The sequence below is a fragment of the Pan troglodytes genome, chromosome 1, assembly GCF_028858775.2.
Source record: "Pan troglodytes isolate AG18354 chromosome 1, NHGRI_mPanTro3-v2.0_pri, whole genome shotgun sequence".
NCBI classification, from domain to species: Eukaryota; Metazoa; Chordata; class Mammalia; order Primates; family Hominidae; genus Pan; species Pan troglodytes.
The window spans coordinates 219,242,192-219,260,680 of NC_072398.2; the positions used below are offsets into that span (position 1 = coordinate 219,242,192).

Consider the following 18,489-nt stretch of genomic DNA (forward strand, 5'->3'; position numbering starts at 1 on the left):
AGGCTCTGACTTTCAGTTGGGATGGAAGACAGTGTCCTTACATGGACACTTGGATGACTAAGGAAGGAACTTAGTAGGTGCCAAAGTGACCCTAAGGTAGGTGGCCTGAGGCCAGCAGGTATCCTGTGAAAACAATGGCAGAGACTCAGGCTCCCAAACTGGGAGTCATATTATTGGTGTGCAGTACAAAAATCACTGACAAAACACACCTGTGCCCATGAGCCAAGCATGCAAAGGGCCAAAGGTGTCTGCTGGCATTTCTTCAAAGAGGCAGCTCTGTGCGAGCACTGAGCATGCACACTTGTGGACCCCTGTCCTGGGCGAGGACCATGCCTGAGTTCTTCTGCTAGGAGATCCACCCTCTCTCCCAAATCACTCACCAGAGGTTCTCCCCTCTGCCCAGGCTCATAAAGATTTGAGAGCTCAGCCAGGTGCGGTGGCTCATGCCTGCTAATCCCAGCACTTTGGGAGGCCGAGGCAGGCGGATCACGAGGTCAGGAGTTCAAGACCAGCCTGGCCAACATGGTGAAACCCTGTCTCTACTAAAAATACAAAAATTAGCCAGGCGTAGTTGTGCGCACCTGTAGTCCCAGCTACTCAGGAGGCTGAGGCAAAAGAATCACTTGAACCCTGGAGTCAGAGGTTGCAGTGAGCTGAGATCGTGCCATGGCACTCCAGCCTCGGCAAGAGAGCGACACTCCGTCTCAAAAAAACAAAAAACAAAAAACCAAAAAAAAAACACAAAGATTTGCGAGCTCAGAGACAAAGGAAATGCCGTGTGTTTTCCCCTTCTTCCGAGCCCCACGGGGCCAGAGCACGCCTTCCTCTACCTTGGCAATGACAGACAAGCTGGGGTCCTTCCCCATCGCGAGCTCTGCAGCACTGCCCTCCTGGGAACCACATTCGGTCATTCTGTGGAGTTTTCATGATGGGTTTCATCATCAGATCCATTTCCTCCATGGGAGTAGACTCTTCAGCAAGTCACATTACCTCTCCGGGCCTCAGTTTCCCCTCTTGTGAAACAACAGGGTAGAACTTAAGGGCCCTTCCTGTTTTCTCTGACAGTCTGAATCTGTCTTGTGCATGTACATAGCCCTGCAATAGTGTCAAAGATCTTTAATTGTGGGATGGAAAAGAAAGGAACCTGTGGGTTTTGAGGGGGGACAGGTACCGCCAAATGCAGATGATGATTCTGAGAGCACCTTTGACGGGCCAGATCTCGTACTCTGAGTTTATCTGCGCCGCTTGTTGTCTGGCAAGTCCAGTGATGCTGTGGTCTCCAGCTGATTCTATCTGAGCTGCTCCTGGGGTGGCAGCTCTCAGAAGTGTGGGAGAGGATGCAGGCGACGGGGAGGGACCGGGACCGCATGCTCCCTCCAGGACATAGCGCACAACGGTGGTCTGGGGTAGGATGAAGTATAAGTGCTCTGCTTCAGGCCAGCCTTGGGTGTGAGCTGTCTCTGCTTGAGCTGCTCATAGAGTCCATAGTTTGTAGGGGGAGCTGCAAGAGAAACCAGGGTCCGGTTGAATGGGGCTTACAGAAGGAGTCTTGCTCTAAATGGCCAATGGCCACGAGACTGGGCAGCAGGGGCCCTGGAGATTTTCCCAGGCTGCTCTGTCAGGGACCAAGGCTGGCAGAGGCCCACAGGGAAGAGCCTTGCAGAGAGCATTGGTTCAGCCAGCCCCTGGCGGTCTCAAGGTGCACCTGCATCCCAAGTGCTCAGGGGAGATCAGGCTCTGCCACGGGGGCCTTGGAAAGGTCAGCCCCATGGTGTGGTTGTGCGTGGCCTCGCTGGTCCTGAGTAATTGTCCCACCCCTGTCGGGAAAGAAGCTGTGTGCATTGAGAGTGATGTTGAGAAGAATCCCATGCAAAAGTAATGCAGAGTGACCAGCAGCTCATCCTCTGACCTGTGTCCCTTTGCATCAAAAGGTAGGACCACAAAGAGCTGGCACTGCTCTGTGTCCTCATTAGGGTGGACGTGGCTTGAAATGTAAATCACATCAAGGCACTCTCCTACAAAAATGCATTCCAAGTCTTGGGATTGTGGATAGAACAAATTTCAATCCCTTCACTGTGCCCTATGAACCCCTACATGATCCTCCTCCATTCCTGCCTTAGAACTTTTTCATTTACTGTTCCTTCCTCTAGAATGCCCTCCCCCTCAATCCCTGTATGGCTCCCTTCTTCCCAATTCAACTCTATCTCCTCAACAAAGACCATCCCTCACTTTTCCAAGGAGGAATTTGTGAACCAAAGGAAGTTCGCAAATTCACCACCTCACTTTCTCTCCATTACCTGTTTTCTTTATAGCGCACATTCCCGTCTAAAATTATCTATGGGATCTTAAGTGTTCTTACTTTTTAATGGTGTCTTATCTGTTTCCCCCCTGGAATGTCAACTCCCTGAGTCCAGAAATTCCTCAGTGTTTGTTATCATTGCAGCAGGGAGCACTATCTGGGAAATATTGTCATTATTCATGTAGTAAATAGGACTAGGAGGAAGGATGCGTGGATGTTGCTCCCTGCCACCTGTGCTCTAAGCCTGCCACCATGGGGCACAGGTGATGGCTTCATCACACAGCCAAGATTACCCCAGGTCAAAGGGAAAGGACAGGAGGCAGCCCTGAGGGTACAATAGAACTCAGCCCCTACTATGTCATCCGCTGCTCTCCTGGAGCCAGGGTCACCTGTGTGGCTCCTTCTGCATGAGGCAGGTACAGCTCCGTTGGTCTGTGCAACTTTACAGACCAACGCAGAAGAATACCCTGAATTATAAAAGTACCAAGAAGGGGAAAGTCAGACTTCTCTGGCAGCCACAGCAACTTCTGTCCATTCCAAGTGCGGAGTGGAGGCAGCCCCGGGTTGTAACCATGCCGGTTGTAATGGTCGTCATAGGTGCTGATCAGGTAGCGATGTGGGGGCTCCTGGTGGTGGGTGATCAGGTGTTTGTAAGGTAGCCCCTGGAAGGATAGACACAGTGGGCTCGTTACTGATAGGAGCAAAGCATCCACCTGGCCATGGTGGAGACAGGAGCTGCCACATGTAGGGGTCTGTGGTGCTGATGGAGAGAGCGGGCATCCGTGGGCTGGCAAAGGGTCTTCAGAAACACACTTGTTTATCCCACTCTGAGGCATCCCACTTTCAAACACATCCCAGCTGGCTGCAGTTAGTTCTCTGTATGGCCGGTCCCATGCCAAGTCAATTCATTCCTAGAATGAGCTATGGTGGCACATTAAAGTTAAAGCCAGGACATCCTGCTGAATGGGAAGAGTCAGCACCACCTCACTTGTGATCTGAAACTGCAGCCTGATTTGTCTCAAGTCTCATGAATCCAAGCCTGTTCCTAAGGGCAAGGACAAGATGGTGAAAGCCAGCCTGACATGTGTGCCTTATATTTCAGTCTGTTACTGTGGGAAGAATCAGAGAACACCCCATAAATTGCCTTCTCTTGCACAGGATTTACAGCTTGCTCAGCTGGAAACTAGGGGAGTGATTTCTTTGGTGAGGAGTAATTTACAGTGAGAAGAAAGCCATGTTCTCCTTACTCTGGGATGTTTGCCTGAATCAGTGCTTTTCCTAAGAAAATCCTCTTGGGCCCAGAAGGGAATCCTGGGGAACTGCACTGATTTACAAGGGGGCATAATGTTGATTTCCATGCTTGCCCTCTTGTCTGGAGCAGACAGGGAGGCCTGTGTCTGCTATGGTCTGGAAATGCCGGCTGCACCCAATATTTCAAGTGGTGGCCCCATAAATAAGTCAGATCACAATGCCAGAGGAAGACAAGGGGGGTGGGCACAGACATTAAGCAGGATTCCCAAGATCCACATCACCAGGTACCCCATAGTGTATTTCTAATGCCAAAGTGACTTGGAGGGTTTCCCATCAACAAAGGGAATTGCAGAAGCAGCCTCGTGGCATGGGAGGTAGAGAGGCCAGGAGGAATTTTCTTGCAGTTTCTCTTGATTTGGGGTGTGTCTTTACTGTATGCCTGGGATTTTTCCTTATTCGGGTTTGGGAAAGTGACAGCCACAGAGACAGCTACCTTTGAAAGGAGAGCTTGTTACTTACAGTTCTCAAGAGGAAGGGCACGCCATGCCCTGCAGGGCCACATCAGGAAGAACCAGCATTGGTCTCTGGTCGGGAGGCAGAAGGAACAAGGTGGGGGGGCAGGGCCCAGAGCCTTTACTGTGGTTTCCATGGGAACCATTGGGCGAGGCACGGTGGACAAGTTTAGGACTGGATAGTGTGAATAGTTTTTGTGGGCTCTGGGCCCTAGGGGAGGTCTATAGTGTCCACTACTTGGCCCTGGGGTGATTTAAGGCAGAGGAAATATTGGCTTGGTATGTGAGAATTAGATAAAGGAGGCGGTTGGGGATACGGGCTTTGGAGTCATTTTTGCCTAACAAGGAAGAGCAAAGTGGGAGTGGGAGATGGAGGAGGAAGCTGTCATAGGAGAAGGAGGGCAACATGAAGCAAACAGAAGAGCTGACAGAGTTGAAGCAGCTGTGTGGAAGCAGGGTTATGTTCAGGGCCCCATCCCACAAGCAGGCAATTTGAACAGAAACCTTAAAAATAAATATTCAGGGCCAGGTGCCGTGGCTCACGCCTGTAATCCCAGCAGTTTGAGAGGCCAAGGTGGGCAGATTACTTGAGACCAGGAGTTCAGGACTAGCCTGACCAACATGGCAAAACCCTATCTCTACTAAAAATACAAAAAAAAAATTAGCCAGCTGTGTTGGCACACACCTGTAATCCCAGCTACTTGGAAGGCTGAGGCAAGGAGAATTGTTCCAACCCAGGAGGCTGAGGTTTCAGTGAGCCAACGTCACACCACTGCACTCTAGCCTGGGGGGCAGAGAGAGACTCTATCTCAAAAAAAAGAAAAGAAAAAAAGGAAAAAAAAGAAAAAGAAAGAAAAGAAAAGAAAAAAAGAAATGAATATTCAATCGTCTGTTCTGTTGGAGATGACAATGCGGGGGGGCGGTGGGTGGAGTTCTTAATTTTAACCAGACTGTATGTTAAACTCTTAGTCAGAGCTTGTAATGGGTCCAAAGGCTATCTAAATGTTCTACAATGCACTGAAAACTAGGGTCAATACCTCACATACATGGATGGTTAGAGGCTGAGAGCCCCAGATCCTGGGTTCTAACTTTGACTTGTTTATGTTAAAATCCATTTGTGTCTTTAATGCGCACTGCTGGTGAACCTCAGCAGCCCCAGAGCATCAGCTTGCTTGGAGATGTCAGTGTGGTCTGAGGATGAGGGAGTCATCTGGGGTTGCCAGCACAGAGCTGAAAATCTGTTGCTGCTTATCCTGACATGGATCCCTAAATGCAGAATGCAAATAGGTGACTCTGGCAGATGAGGAATGGAATCTGAGGACACTCTTTGCCTGATTTGCAGAGCAGCAACTTGCTTCATCCCTACCAACAAGCCACACAGCTTTGAAAAAGGCACTTTACACCTCGGGCCACTGAGCTGAATGAATCTCTTGGGTCCCTCCAAGCACTAAAATGCCCCAATTCCAAAAGATGTCCACTACCTTAATCCATGTCTGTCTGCTGCCACCCTGAATTGAAGCAGGTATAGTAGGGTCAGGTGGGGTGGGAGTGGGGAGACAGAAATCGCTTATAAGAGCAGCAGGCTGGCAAAAGAAACAACTCAAGGGAACTCCCAGAGTGTGGTGGGGACAGAGCACAGCTGCACACCCAGTGGGTGAGCACCTACAAGCTTGCTCTCCCCAGGCTGTGCCTGCTGGGAGCTACCTACAGGGGTTATTGCAGGAGACGGCTTTCCCTGCTGTTCCTGGAAGGGCCAGGATCTCAGCCTCTGGCACACCAAGTTAATAATTGTCTCCTACATACTCACTAGTGGGATTGCTAAAGATAATAATAGTCTCAAATGCCCCTCCTTGGGTGTGGAGGGCATGTTCTGAGGTTGCAATGCCCTGCTCTCTGCTTCCAACACCTGGAACACCATGATTCCTAGACAAGTGCCCAGTCAATACGGTGTGTGGATGGTGCTTGACTTTTCATGCGAAAGAACAGGAGGCTGGAGCACAGATAATACACAACACTGTTTGTCCAAATACATCACTGCCAGCTGCTTTTGCAGTGCCTTATGTGATTCCTGACTATATGCATCATTTACCTTTTGGTTGCTATTTCTTGCATTCTTTGCCTATATTCTGTTGGAAGAGTGTGATCCAGGTGCTGGGATATAGGTTGGAGGGAATGCTACCAGTTTGAAATTAAACAGATCATCAGCCCACACAGGTAATTATTGGTTAGTGCTATCTGCAGCCCCCGGGCTGGGAGGGTATTAATGAGACTACTCCTGATTTCCCCCAAGACGGTACTAAGCCTATAAGAAGCTGGCTGGTGTCCCCTGAGCTTTGGGTGGGGTCCAGGCCTGAGTGTCCCAGTTGCCACTCCCTCTTACCTCAACTTTCCTCTTCCCATACCACCTGGAGATCTGGTCTGGTCTGTGGTCTGGGAAGGGGATGTATTCTTTTCTGTAAATGGATTGGGGTGTCTTGTCAGTGTCTCTGGTGAACTGGAAAAGACCAAATATTCAGGAAAACCTCTGAGATGCCACTTCTCAAACTTCTGCTGGGTCCCCTTACCTCCTGGGCCATCAGAAGATGGGTAGGGAAAAGGTAAATATAAACCCCTGGACACCCTGCCCAACACAGGAAAGAGCTTGCTCGGGGACAGGGAGCCTGCCATCCGGCACCCCCGGGAAGAGCTGTCATTGGCTCCCCTGGTCACCTTCTCATCATCCGCACCTGTGTCCTTTCTCATCTTCTCTCTCCCTGCTCTTCTCTCCTCTTTGCCTCCTCCTTTTTTTTTTTGGACATGGAGTCTCACTCTGTCACCAGGCTGGAGTGCAGTGGCGCAATCTCGGCTCACTGCAACCTCTGCCTCTCGGGTTCAAGCAATTCCCCTGTCTCAGCCTCCTGAGTAGCTGGGATTACAGGCATGGGCCGCCATGCCCAGCTAATTTTTGTATTTTCAGAAGAGAGGGCGTTTTGCCATGTTGGCTAGGATGGTCTCGATCTCTCAACCTTGTGATCCACGTGCCTCGGCCTCCCAAAGTGCTGGGATTACAGGCATGAGCCACTGTGCCCGGCCCTCCCTTTCTTCCTCTTCTTTGTTCCTCATTCTTTCCAACTCTCTCACCTTTCAAATTACATTTTGTTCTCTAATTAGTTTTCTTAAAGTTTAATATGGTAAAATATATTCAACATAAAATGTATTTACCATTTTAGCCATTTTCAACTCTACGGTTCAGTGACATTCACGCTGTTGTGCAACCATCACCACCATCCATCTCTAGAACTTTACTTACCTTGCAAAACTGAAACTCTGTGACCGTTAAGCACCAACTCTCCATTCTCCTCTCCCTGCAGCCCCTGGCAACCATCATTCTACTTTCTCTGTATGAACTTGCCTGTTACAGGCACCCTATGTAAGTAGAATCACACAATGTTTGTCCTTCTGTGTCTGTCTTAGCTCACTTAGTATAATGTCTTCAAAATTCATCCATTTGATAGCATGTGTCAGAATCTTCTTCCTTTTTAAGGTTTGATTATATTCCATGATACACTTACACCATGTTTTGTTTATCCATTCATCCATCAGTGGGTACTTGGGTTGCATCCAACTTTTGGTTACTGTGAATAGTTACTATTAATGTCATTGTACAAATATCTTTTTGAGTCCCTGCTTTCGATTCTTTTAGGCATACAACCAGAAGTGTAATTGCTGGATCATATGGTAATTCTATGTCTATTTTTTGGGGGGAACTCCCATCTTGTTTTCCACAGTGGCAGTACCATTTAGGGCACAAGGGTGCCCATTTCTTCATATCCTCACCAACACTTGATATTTTCTGTTTTTTGATACTAGCCATACTAAAGGGTGAAGTGGTATCTCATTGTAATTTTGATTTGGATTTCCTTAATAATCAGTGAGGCTGACTATGTTTATGTGTTTATTGGCCATTTGTACACCTTCTTTGGAGAAATACCTATTCAGCTCCTTTGTCATTTTTTAATCAGGTTGCTTGTCTTTGGTTATTGTTGAGTTATAGAAGTCGTTTACATATTCTGCATATTAGTCCCTTATCAGATATATGATTTGCAAATATTCTCTCCCACTCCATTGGTTGTCATTTACTCTGTTGTTAGTGTCCTTTGAGGCACAAAGTTTTTTGTTTTGATGACGTCCAGTTTATTATTTTTTTCTTGTGTTGCCTGTGCTTTTGGTGTCACATCAAGAAATTCTTGCTAAAGCCAATGTCATGAGAATTTTCCCCTATGTTTTCTTCTTTTTTTATTTAATTAAAAAAAAGAGAGAGATAAGTTCTTGCTGTGTTGCCTAGGCTGGTCTTGAGCTCCTTTCCTCAAGCAGTCCTCCCGCCTCAGACTCTCAAAGTGCTGGGATTACTGGCATGAGTCACCACACCCAGCCCCCTATGTTTTCTTCTAAGAGTTTTGTAGTTTTAGGTCTCATCCAGGTCTCTGATCCACTTTGAGTTCAGTTTTGTATATGGAATTAGGGAAGGGTCTAACTTTATTTTTTCACACCTAGATATCCACTTTACTGAACACCATTTATTGAAGAAATTGTCCTTTCCCCCATTGAACAGTTTTAGCATCCTCATCAAGAGTCATTTGACCATATATACAAATGTTTATTTCTAGGCTCTCTCTTTTGTTCTATAGGTCTATGTATCTATCTGTATGCCAGTATCACACTGTCTTGATTACTGTAGCTTTTAGTAAGTTTTGAAACTGAGACATGTGAGTCTTCCAATTTTGTTCTTTTTTTCAAGATTGTTTTGGCTATTTGGAGTCTCTTTTTTTTTTTTTTTTTTCTTTTTTTTTTTTATTATACTTTAAGTTTTAGGGTACATGTGCACATTGTGCAGGTTAGTTACATATGTATACATGTGCCATGCTGGTGCACTGCACCCACTAACTCGTCATCTAGCATTAGGTATATCTCCCAATGCTATCCCTCCCCCCTCCCCCCTCCCCACCACAGTCCCCAGAGTATGATATTCCCCTTCCTGTGTCCATGTGATCTCATTGTTCAATTCCCACCTATGAGTGAGAATATGCGGTGTTTGGTTTTTTGTTCTTGCGATAGTTTACTGAGAATGATGGTTTCCAATTTCATCCATGTCCCTACAAAGGATATGAACTCATCATTTTTTATGGCTGCATAGTATTCCATGGTGTATATGTGCCACATTTTCTTAATCCAGTCTATCATTGTTGGACATTTGGGTTGGTTCCAAGTCTTTGCTATTGTGAATAATGCCGCAATAAACATACGTGTGCATGTGTCTTTATAGCAGCATGATTTATAGTCATTTGGGTATATACCCAGTAATGGGATGGCTGGGTCAAATGGTATTTCTAGTTCTAGATCCCTGAGGAATCGCCACACTGACTTCCACAATGGTTGAACTAGTTTACAGTCCCACCAACAGTGTAAAAGTGTTCCTATTTCTCCACATCCTCTCCAGCACCTGTTGTTTCCTGACTTTTGAATGATTGCCATTCTAACTGGTGTGAGATGATATCTCATAGTGGTTTTGATTTGCATGTCTCTGATGGCCAGTGATGATGAGCATTTTTTCATGTGTTTTTTGGCTGCATAAATGTCTTCTTTTGAGAAGTGTCTGTTCATGTCCTTCGCCCACTTTTTGATGGGGTTGTTTGTTTTTTTTCTTGTAAATTTGTTTGAGTTCACTGTAGATTCTGGATATTAGCCCTTTGTCAGATGAGTAGGTTGCGAAAATTTTCTCCCATGTTGTAGGTTGCCTATTCACTCTGATGGTAGTTTCTTTTGCTGTGCAGAAGCTCTTTAGTTTAATTAGATCCCATTTGTCAATTTTGGCTTTTGTTGCCATTGCTTTTGGTGTTTTGGACATGAAGTCCTTGCCCACGCCTATGTCCTGAATGGTAATGCCTAGGTTTTCTTCTAGGGTTTTTATGGTTTTAGGTCTAACGTTTAAATCTTTAATCCATCTTGAATTGATTTTTGTATAAGGTGTAAGGAAGGGATCCAGTTTCAGCTTTCTACATATGGCTAGCCAGTTTTCCCAGCACCATTTATTAAATAGGGAATCCTTTCCCCATTGCTTGTTTTTCTCAGGTTTGTCAAAGATCAGATAGTTGTAGGTAAGCGGCGTTATTTCTGAGGGCTCTGTTCTGTTCCATTGATCTATATTTCTGTTTTGGTACCAGTACCATGCTGTTTTGGTTACTGTAGCCTTGTAGTATAGTTTGAAGTCAGGTAGTGTGATGCCTCCAGCTTTGTTCTTTTGGCTTAGGATTGACTTGGCGATGCGGGCTCTCTTTTGGTTCCATATGAACTTTAAAGTAGTTTTTTCCAATTCTGTGAAGAAAGTCATTGGTAGCTTGATGGGGATGGCATTGAATCTGTAAGTTACCTTGGACAGTATGGCCATTTTCACGATATTGATTCTTCCTACCCATGAGCAAGGAATGTTCTTCCATTTGTTTGTATCCTCTTTTATTTCCTTGAGCAGTGGTTTGTAGTTCTCCTTGAAGAGGTGCTTCACATCCCTTGTAAGTTGGATTCCTAGGTATTTTATTCTCTTTGAAGCAATTGTGAATGGGAGTTCACTCATGATTTGGCTCTCTGTTTGTCTGTTGTTGGTGTATAAGAATGCTTGTGATTTTTGTACATTGATTTTGTATCCTGAGACTTTGCTGAAGTTGCTTATCAGCTTAAGGAGATTTTGGGAGTCTTGAGATTTTATATGAATTTTAGGATGGATTTTATGTCTGCAAAAAAAAAAAACCTTTACTGGGGTTTTGATAATGATTGCATTGAATCTGTAGATAGCTTTGTGTAGTATTGATATCTTAACAATATTAAGTCTTCCATCCATGAACACAGGGTGTCATTCCATTTATTTATGTCCTCTTTATTTTTTTCAGCAGTGTTTTGTAGTGTTCAATGTATATAAGTCTTTCATCTCCTTGGTTAAGTCTACTCTTAAATACTTTATTTTTTGATGTTACTGTAAATGGAATTTTCTTAATTTCCTTTTCAGAGTTCACTGTTAGTGTTTACAAACACAATCAACTTTTGCATACTTTGCTTAACTCATTTATTAGTTCTAACAGTTTGTGTATGGGTGCATGTGTGTGTGTTTCCTATATATAAAATCATTAGAGGTTTCCTGTATATTAAATCATGCCATCTGCGAAAAGAGAGAAAATTTTACATTTCCTTTCCAATTTGGAAGCTTTTCCTTTTCTTTCCTAATTTTTCTGGCTAGAACTTACAGCACTATGTTGAACAAAAGTGGAAAAGGCTGGCATTTTTGTCTTATTCCTAATCTTAAAGGAAAAGCTTTCAATCTTTCACCATTGAGAATTATGTTAGCTGTGGGTTTTTGTTACTATGTTGAGGCAGTTTCCTTCTATGCCTAGTTTGTCAAATGCTTTTCTTTATAAAAAGAAGTTTAATTTTGCCCAATGCTTTTTCTACATTGTGATGATCATGTCTTTTTTTCCTTCATTCTAGTATATTGGTTAATTTTTATATATTAATTTTTTTTTTTTTTTTTTTAGACAGAGTCAGCCAGGCTGAAGTGCAGTGGTGAGATCTTGGCTCACTGCAACCTCCACCTCTCAGGTTCAAGCCATTTTCAAGCTGGGACTACAGGCACATGCCACTATGCCCAGCTAATTTTTGTATTTTTTGTAGGGACGAGGTTTCATCATGTTGGCCAGGCTGGTCTCAAACTCATGACCTCAACTGATCTGCCTGCCTTGGCTTCCCAAAGTGCTGGGACTACAGGCATGAGCCACTATGCCCAGCCCTGAACCATTCTTGCATTCCAGGAAGGAATCTCACTTGGTCATGGTGTATATAACCCTTTTAATATAATATTGAATTGGGGTTTCTACTATTTGCTTGAGGATTTTTGCATCAATATTCATAAGGAATATTGGTTTGTAGTTTTCTTTTCTTGTGATGTCTTCGCCTTTAGTATCAGGGTAATGCTGAGCTCATAAAATTAGTTAGAATTTATTTCCTCCTCTTCAATATTCTGGAAGCATTTGAGAAGGACTGATGTTAATTCTTTTCAAAATATTTGTTAGAATTCACCACTGAAGTCATTTGGTCTTAGGCTTTCCTTTGTTGGGAGATTTTTGGTTACTAATTCAATCTCTTCACTAGTTATAGATGTATTCAGATTTTCTATTTCTTTATAATTCAGTCTTGATAGATTGTATATTTCTTGGAATTTCTCCATTTCATGGAGAATTATATAAATATTCCAATTGTTAGCATAAATTGTTCATAGTATTCTCTTATTATCTTTTTATGTCAGAAAAAAGTTGGTAATTATTTTACACTTTCATTTCTAATTTTAGTTACTTGCATCTCTTCTCTTTTTTTCCATTAGTCAATATAGATAATCATTTGTAAATTTTATTGATTTTTCAAAAAACCAACTTGGTTTTCTCTTTGTTTGCTTGCTTGTTTGTTTAGAGATGGAGTCTCGGTCTGTCACCCAGGTTGGAGTGCAATGGTATAATCTCGGCTCACTGAAACCTCTGCCTCCCAGGTTCAAGCAATTCTCCTGCCTCAGTCTCCCTAGTAGTTGGAATTACAGGCATGCACCATGACACCCAGCTAATTTTTTATTTTTGGTAGAGACAGGATTTCGCCATGTTGGCCAGGCTGGTCTCAAACTCCTGACCTCAGATGATCCGCCCACCTCGGCCTCCCAAAGTGCTGGGATTACAGGCATGAGCCACCGCGCCCAGTCTCAACTCGGTTTTATTGATTTTTTCTGTTGTTTTTCTATTTCCTATTTTAATTATCTCTTCTCTAAATATTTAATTTCCTTCCTTCTGCTAGCTTTGCATTTAGTTTGTTCTTTTTTTTTCTGTTTTCTTAAAGTGTAAAGCTAGGTTGTTAATTTGAGACATTTCTTCTTTTTTAATGTGTTTACAGCTGTAAATTTCCCTCTTAATAGTACTTTCACTACATCCCATAAGTTTTGGTATGTTGTATTTTCATTATTATTTTTTAATTTTTCTGTGATTTTTCTCTTTACTGATCTTTTTTAAAACAGTGTTGTTTAATTTCCACATATTGGTGGATTTTTCAGTATTTCTTCTGCTATTAATCGTTAAGTTCATTTCATTTGTGATCAGGAAAGATACTTTGTATGATTTTAATCTTTATAATTTATTAAAACTTGTTTTGTAGGCTAACATATGGTATATCCTGGAGAATATTCTGTATGTACTTGAGAAAAAAAAAAAAACGTGTATTCTGCCTTTGTTGGGTGGAGTGCCTGTCAGGTCCAATTGATCTATAGGGTTGTTCTACTATTACTGTAGAGCCATCTATTTCTCCCTTCAATTCTGTCCATTTTTGCTTCATTTATTTCAGAGCTCTAATATTTGGTGTATACATGTGTGTAATTATTGTACCTTCTTCTTGGTGAATTGGCCCTTTTATCAATATATAGTGTCCCTCTTTGTCTCATAATAGTTTTTAACCTAAAGCCTACTTTGTCTGATACTAGCCATACCTGCTCCCTTCTGGCACTATTTGCACAAAATATCTTCTTGCTTCCTTTCACTTTCAACTTATATGTGTACTTCAATCTATAGTCAGTCTCTTGTAGGCAGCATATAGTTGGATCCTGTTTTATAAATCTCTCTGCTAATGTATGCCTTTCATTTGGAAGTTTAATCCATTTACATTTAAAAGTGATTACTGATAGGGAAGGACTTATATTTGCCATTTTAGTATTTGTTTTCTGTATGTCTTGTAGATTTTTGCCCCTTATTTGTTCTCTTACTGTCTTCTTTTGTGTTTAATTTTTGAGGGCCACATTTTGATTCCCTTATTATTTTCTTTTGTGAATATTCTATAGGCATTTTCTTTGTGGGTCCCATGGGGATTATACACAATATCCTACAGTTATAACAACATATTTTAAATTGCGACCAACTGAAATTGTATACCAAAACTCTACTCTTTTATAGCTCTGCCTCCCTCTGCTTTATGTTATTGAAGGCACAAATTACATCTTTATATAATGCAGACTCATTTACATAGATTTATAATTTTATGCATTTGTCTTCTAAATTCTGTCAAAAATAAAGAGTAGAGTTACATCCCAAAATTATAATAATCCTGGCTTTTAAGCTTGTCTACATATTTACCTTTACTGGAGAACTTTATATTTTTGCACAGCTTCAAGTTACTGTCTAATGTCCTTTTGTTTCAACTTGAAGGATTCTCTTTAGTCTTCCTTGCAAGGTAGGTCTACTGTCAATAAACACCCTCAGCTTTTGTTTATCTGGGAATGTCTTAACATCTCCCTCTTTTTCAAGAGACAATTTTGTGGAATACAGAATTATCAGATAACAGTATTTTTTTTACCAGCACTTTAAATGTATTATCCCACTGCCTTCCAGGCTCCAAGGTTTCTGCTGAGAAAATTCCCTAATAATCTGTTTTTGTTTTTTTGTGTTTTTTTAAGACAGGGCCTCACTCTCACTCTGTTGCCCAGGCTGGAGTGCAGTGGCATGATTTCGGCTCACTAGAACCTCCACCTCCCAGGCTCAGGTGATCCTCCCACCTCAGCCTCCTGAGTAGCTAGGACTATTGGCATATACCACTGTGCCCAGCTAATTTGTATATCTTTTGTAGACATAGGGTTTTACCATGTTGCCCAGCTGATCTCGAACTCCTGGGCTCAAGCAATCTACCTGCCTTATCCTCCCAAAGTGCTGAGATTCAGGCATGAGCCACCACATCTGTCAATCCCATAATAATCTCACTGAGGAGCCATTGTTCTTGATGAGTTACTTTTCTCCTGGTGCTCTCAAGATTCTCTCTTTGTTTTTGGGTTTCAATATCTTAATTATAAAGTGCTTCAATGAGGGTCTCTTTAGATTTTTTATACTTGGAGTTCATTGAACTTCTTGGATTTGTAGATTTATGTATTTACTCAAATTTGGGAAGATTTTAATCATTACTTTTTCAAATATTCTTTTGGCCCCTTTCTCTCTCTCTTCTCCTTATGGAATTCCCTTAATGCATATATTAATCTGCTTCATAGTGTCCCATAAGTCCCTTAGGCTCTGTTCACTGCCTTTAAATTTGCTGATTCTTTCTCCTGCCTATTCAAATCTGCTGCTGAATCCCTCTATTGAATTTTTCAATTCAGTTATTGCATTTTTCAGCTCTAAAACTGGTTTGACTCCTTTTTATAATTTCAATCTCCTTTTTAATATTCTCATTTTGCTCATGTATTGTTTTCCTGATTTACTTTAGTTCTTTGTGTCCTTTACCTATTTGTCCATATTTAAGATGGTTGTTTTAAAGTATTTGACTAGTACCTTGATGCTTGTGTTTATTCTCTCACTTTATTTTCTTCCTTTGGATGGGCCACTTTTTTTTTCTGTATCTTCGTACATCTGGTGATTTTTTCGTTGAAAATTGGGCATTTGAAAAGCAGCCAAATCTTCCAGTATTTGTAGACTGACTCTGTGCAGGGAAGACCTTTTCTAACTAGCAGGTAATGTTCTGAGTCTTGGGGTCAGCCCAACATGAAGGCTTAAAAATATTCTCAGCTCTTTTCTGGTGTACATCTTGCCTGGACCTGTGTGTGGTTTTTTTTTTTAATTCCCCTACATACACAGCTGCTTTTAAATGTTTTCTTTTCCAAAAAAAAGTCTCACCCCTGCTTCTTCTTCGACTTCAGATGTTCTATTGTATTCCTCTATCCATAATCTCTTGCCCCAGATATTTATAGATCTGTAATCCCCTGGCAGCTTTCACTAGCTGTGCCTATCATTGCTTTCCATGGCTTTTCCCAGCTGAAATCTGAACCATGCCACCTTTTCCCATCTGAGCTCCAAGTTAGATGAAATAGAGAGCAATCCCTCAGGCAGCCCCAGACAGGTTCAAATGTTGCTCCACTCACTCTGGATTTGAAAGAGGGAACTTGGAGCCGAGCTGCCACTTACCCTAAAATGCAGACTATGCTGTGCTGTGCTGGGGTGGTAGTAGGAAAGGACAAGTAAAAACATCATGGAATTTCCTATTCATTTTGAATGTGTCTTTTTCTTGATTGGGCATTTGATTTGTCGCTATATATCTTTGACAGTTTTCCAGAGCTCCTATAACGTTTTTGTGTTTTTTTCTCTAATGTTTCCATGGGGAATGAGAACCTGGAGCTTCTTAGTCTGCTACCTTGTTGACATCACTCCAACTCCACTATTTTTATGCAATCTTCTCTAGGTGTGAGACCAGCCCATAATATCCCTGAGTACTGCATCACCCATGGGCACCTGAAGGTATTTTCAACCAGTCCTTCTTGCTTTTGGAACTTCTCTTGCACACACCTGCTCACCAAACAAGGCCAAGTACATTTGTAGCTGATGATGACTGAAGGTTGTATCTGGCCAGAGAGGTGGTGATTACTAACGTTCTCCAGGAAAACAGCCCTTAACCTTCCCTTCTTTTCCCCATACCAAAGCTGAGTATTCTATTTCACCTTCTTTTCCTTGCCCACTTCCCAAGAAGACATGGGGAAGTCTAGATGTCTCTGAAAAACTTTAAGTGGCTCAGTCTTGCCAAACACAAATGAAGATATTCAATTTCAAGTATGCCAACTTCAAACTTTGCCAACTCAGGCAAAGTATTTTCCAAAGACCTTTAAAACACAGTGGAAAACCAAGAGCCAAATTGTTCTGTTTGAAAGCAAAAATTGAGGCCAGGCACAGTGGCTCATGCCTGTAATCCCAGCACTTTGGGAAGCCAAGGTCGGCACATCACTTGAGCTCAGGAGTTCAAGACCAGCCTGGCCAACATGGTGAAACCCCATCTCTACTAAAAGTACAAAAAATTAGCTGGGCATGGTGGCATGCACTTGTAGTCCCAGCTACTTGGGAGGCTGAGGCAGGAGAATCGCTTGAGCCTGGGAGGTGAAGGTTGCAGTGAACCGAGATCATGCCACTGCACTCTAGCCTGGGCAACAGAGCGAGACTCTGTCTCAAAAAAAAAAAAAGTAAAAATTGAAATGCATTAGTGGGGCAGGATTGTGGAAAGGTGCCAGAGAGCAGCAGCAAATCCCTGGACATCAGCACAGAGAGTGGCAAGCTGGCCTCAGGAGATACTATTCTGGGAAGGGCCAGAATGAGGAGAGCAAATGTTCTTCAAATCAAGGTACAAAGGAATTAAGGACAGAAAACATCCAGATGCCTAGAAACACTTCATTGAGAAGAGTGCTGAGAGGCACGACTATATTGACACCCTGTTACAGTATTTTCGATGCCCCTGTTATATCTGTAGAGAGTGTCAGTGGTCTTTTCGATAACCATCATGTATGAAACAGTCATAGAAACCATGCAAAATGCGTGAATATTGATGATTGCTTGAATGTAACTAGCCTTTGTAGAGCACAGAGACCCCAATGCCACATTTTTAAGATGCAATCATCTGCTGCCCTCCATTTGAAAATAGTGATGAACTTCACTCCTGCCTCTCCCCATCAGTCCCTCTGAGCCCTCTCTCCAACCTCTCTCGTTTCCTTACCTTTCTCCTCTCTTCCATCCAATTTCCAGTGAGCACTTTCGTTGAATACTTGGTCTCAATCTGCCAGCTCGGAGTAGAGAGTGGCTGTGGATTTACTGCAGTCAAAAACATGTTAAGGATTTGCCCCAGGTTTCTTTGACTTGACGCAGTTTAAGGCTTCAGTGGGGAGAGGAAGGTGTTATGAAGTTGCTGAGTTTGGGGTGCCTATTTTGTCTTCCCAGCTGGCCTCCTGAATGGGTAGTAGACGACTCCTTGCTAACCTCAGAGAATAAAGCGGCCCCAAGAGTTCACTTTCAGCCTTTAGGGAGAGGTGATCTATCTTGGATTCTCTACTGTTGACTGTCTCCATGGTGACATACTCTGAGTATAAATACTCTCTGTAAGAGAACAGCTGATTCTGCAGAAGCAAAATTGACCTCACAGAAACAAATCAAACCAACCACCACCACAAAAGCAGTCGCCAGAAAAACCTGGTTTCTGTGTTCTCACCACAATACTAGTATCATCCTTGCTACACTTTTACATTTGGGGTGAGTTAAAGTCTGCTACTATTTAATGAATGTTGATGTGCTTGCTCCAAGCAAAGACATTTATGCACATTTATTCACCTGTTTAATCCTCACAGCAGCCCTCTGACACAGATGCCATTATTATACCCATTTTACAGATGAGGACACTGAAGCAAAGAGATTAAGTAGCTGCCTAACATCATGCAGTTGTGATGGGATTTAAATCCACGCTGGTTCAGACCTAAACCAGTGGGCTCCATTCATTTCCTATCTGCTACTTTGTAGGGGCTTGCACAAAGAGTTCTGTCTTTGTGCTCACACTGGTATAATATGCTTCATTTGCTCAGTCTTCATT

The 18,489-nt window shown here is 42.8% G+C and overlaps 1 protein-coding gene across 2 annotated transcripts; it reads right to left on the reverse strand.

The window, feature by feature from the left end:
* Positions 1 to 1,101: 1,101 nt before the first annotated feature.
* Positions 1,102 to 17,994, reverse strand: CFAP107 (cilia and flagella associated protein 107). 2 transcript variants are annotated; one of them, XM_001145961.5, is made up of 4 exons: positions 17,626 to 17,994; positions 6,443 to 6,556; positions 2,784 to 2,961; positions 1,102 to 1,501 (listed from the first exon to the last, which is right to left on the reverse strand). In XM_001145961.5, exons 1-4 carry the CDS (start codon positions 17,734 to 17,736, stop codon positions 1,320 to 1,322), a joined length of 585 nt encoding a protein of 194 aa, XP_001145961.1. In that variant the 5' UTR covers positions 17,737 to 17,994; the 3' UTR covers positions 1,102 to 1,319. The 2 variants fall into 2 exon arrangements, with proteins under 2 accessions (XP_001145961.1, XP_016809844.1); XM_016954355.4 differs by lacking the exon at positions 6,443 to 6,556 and having other exon boundaries at positions 17,626 to 17,966.
* Positions 17,995 to 18,489: the final 495 nt, after the last annotated feature.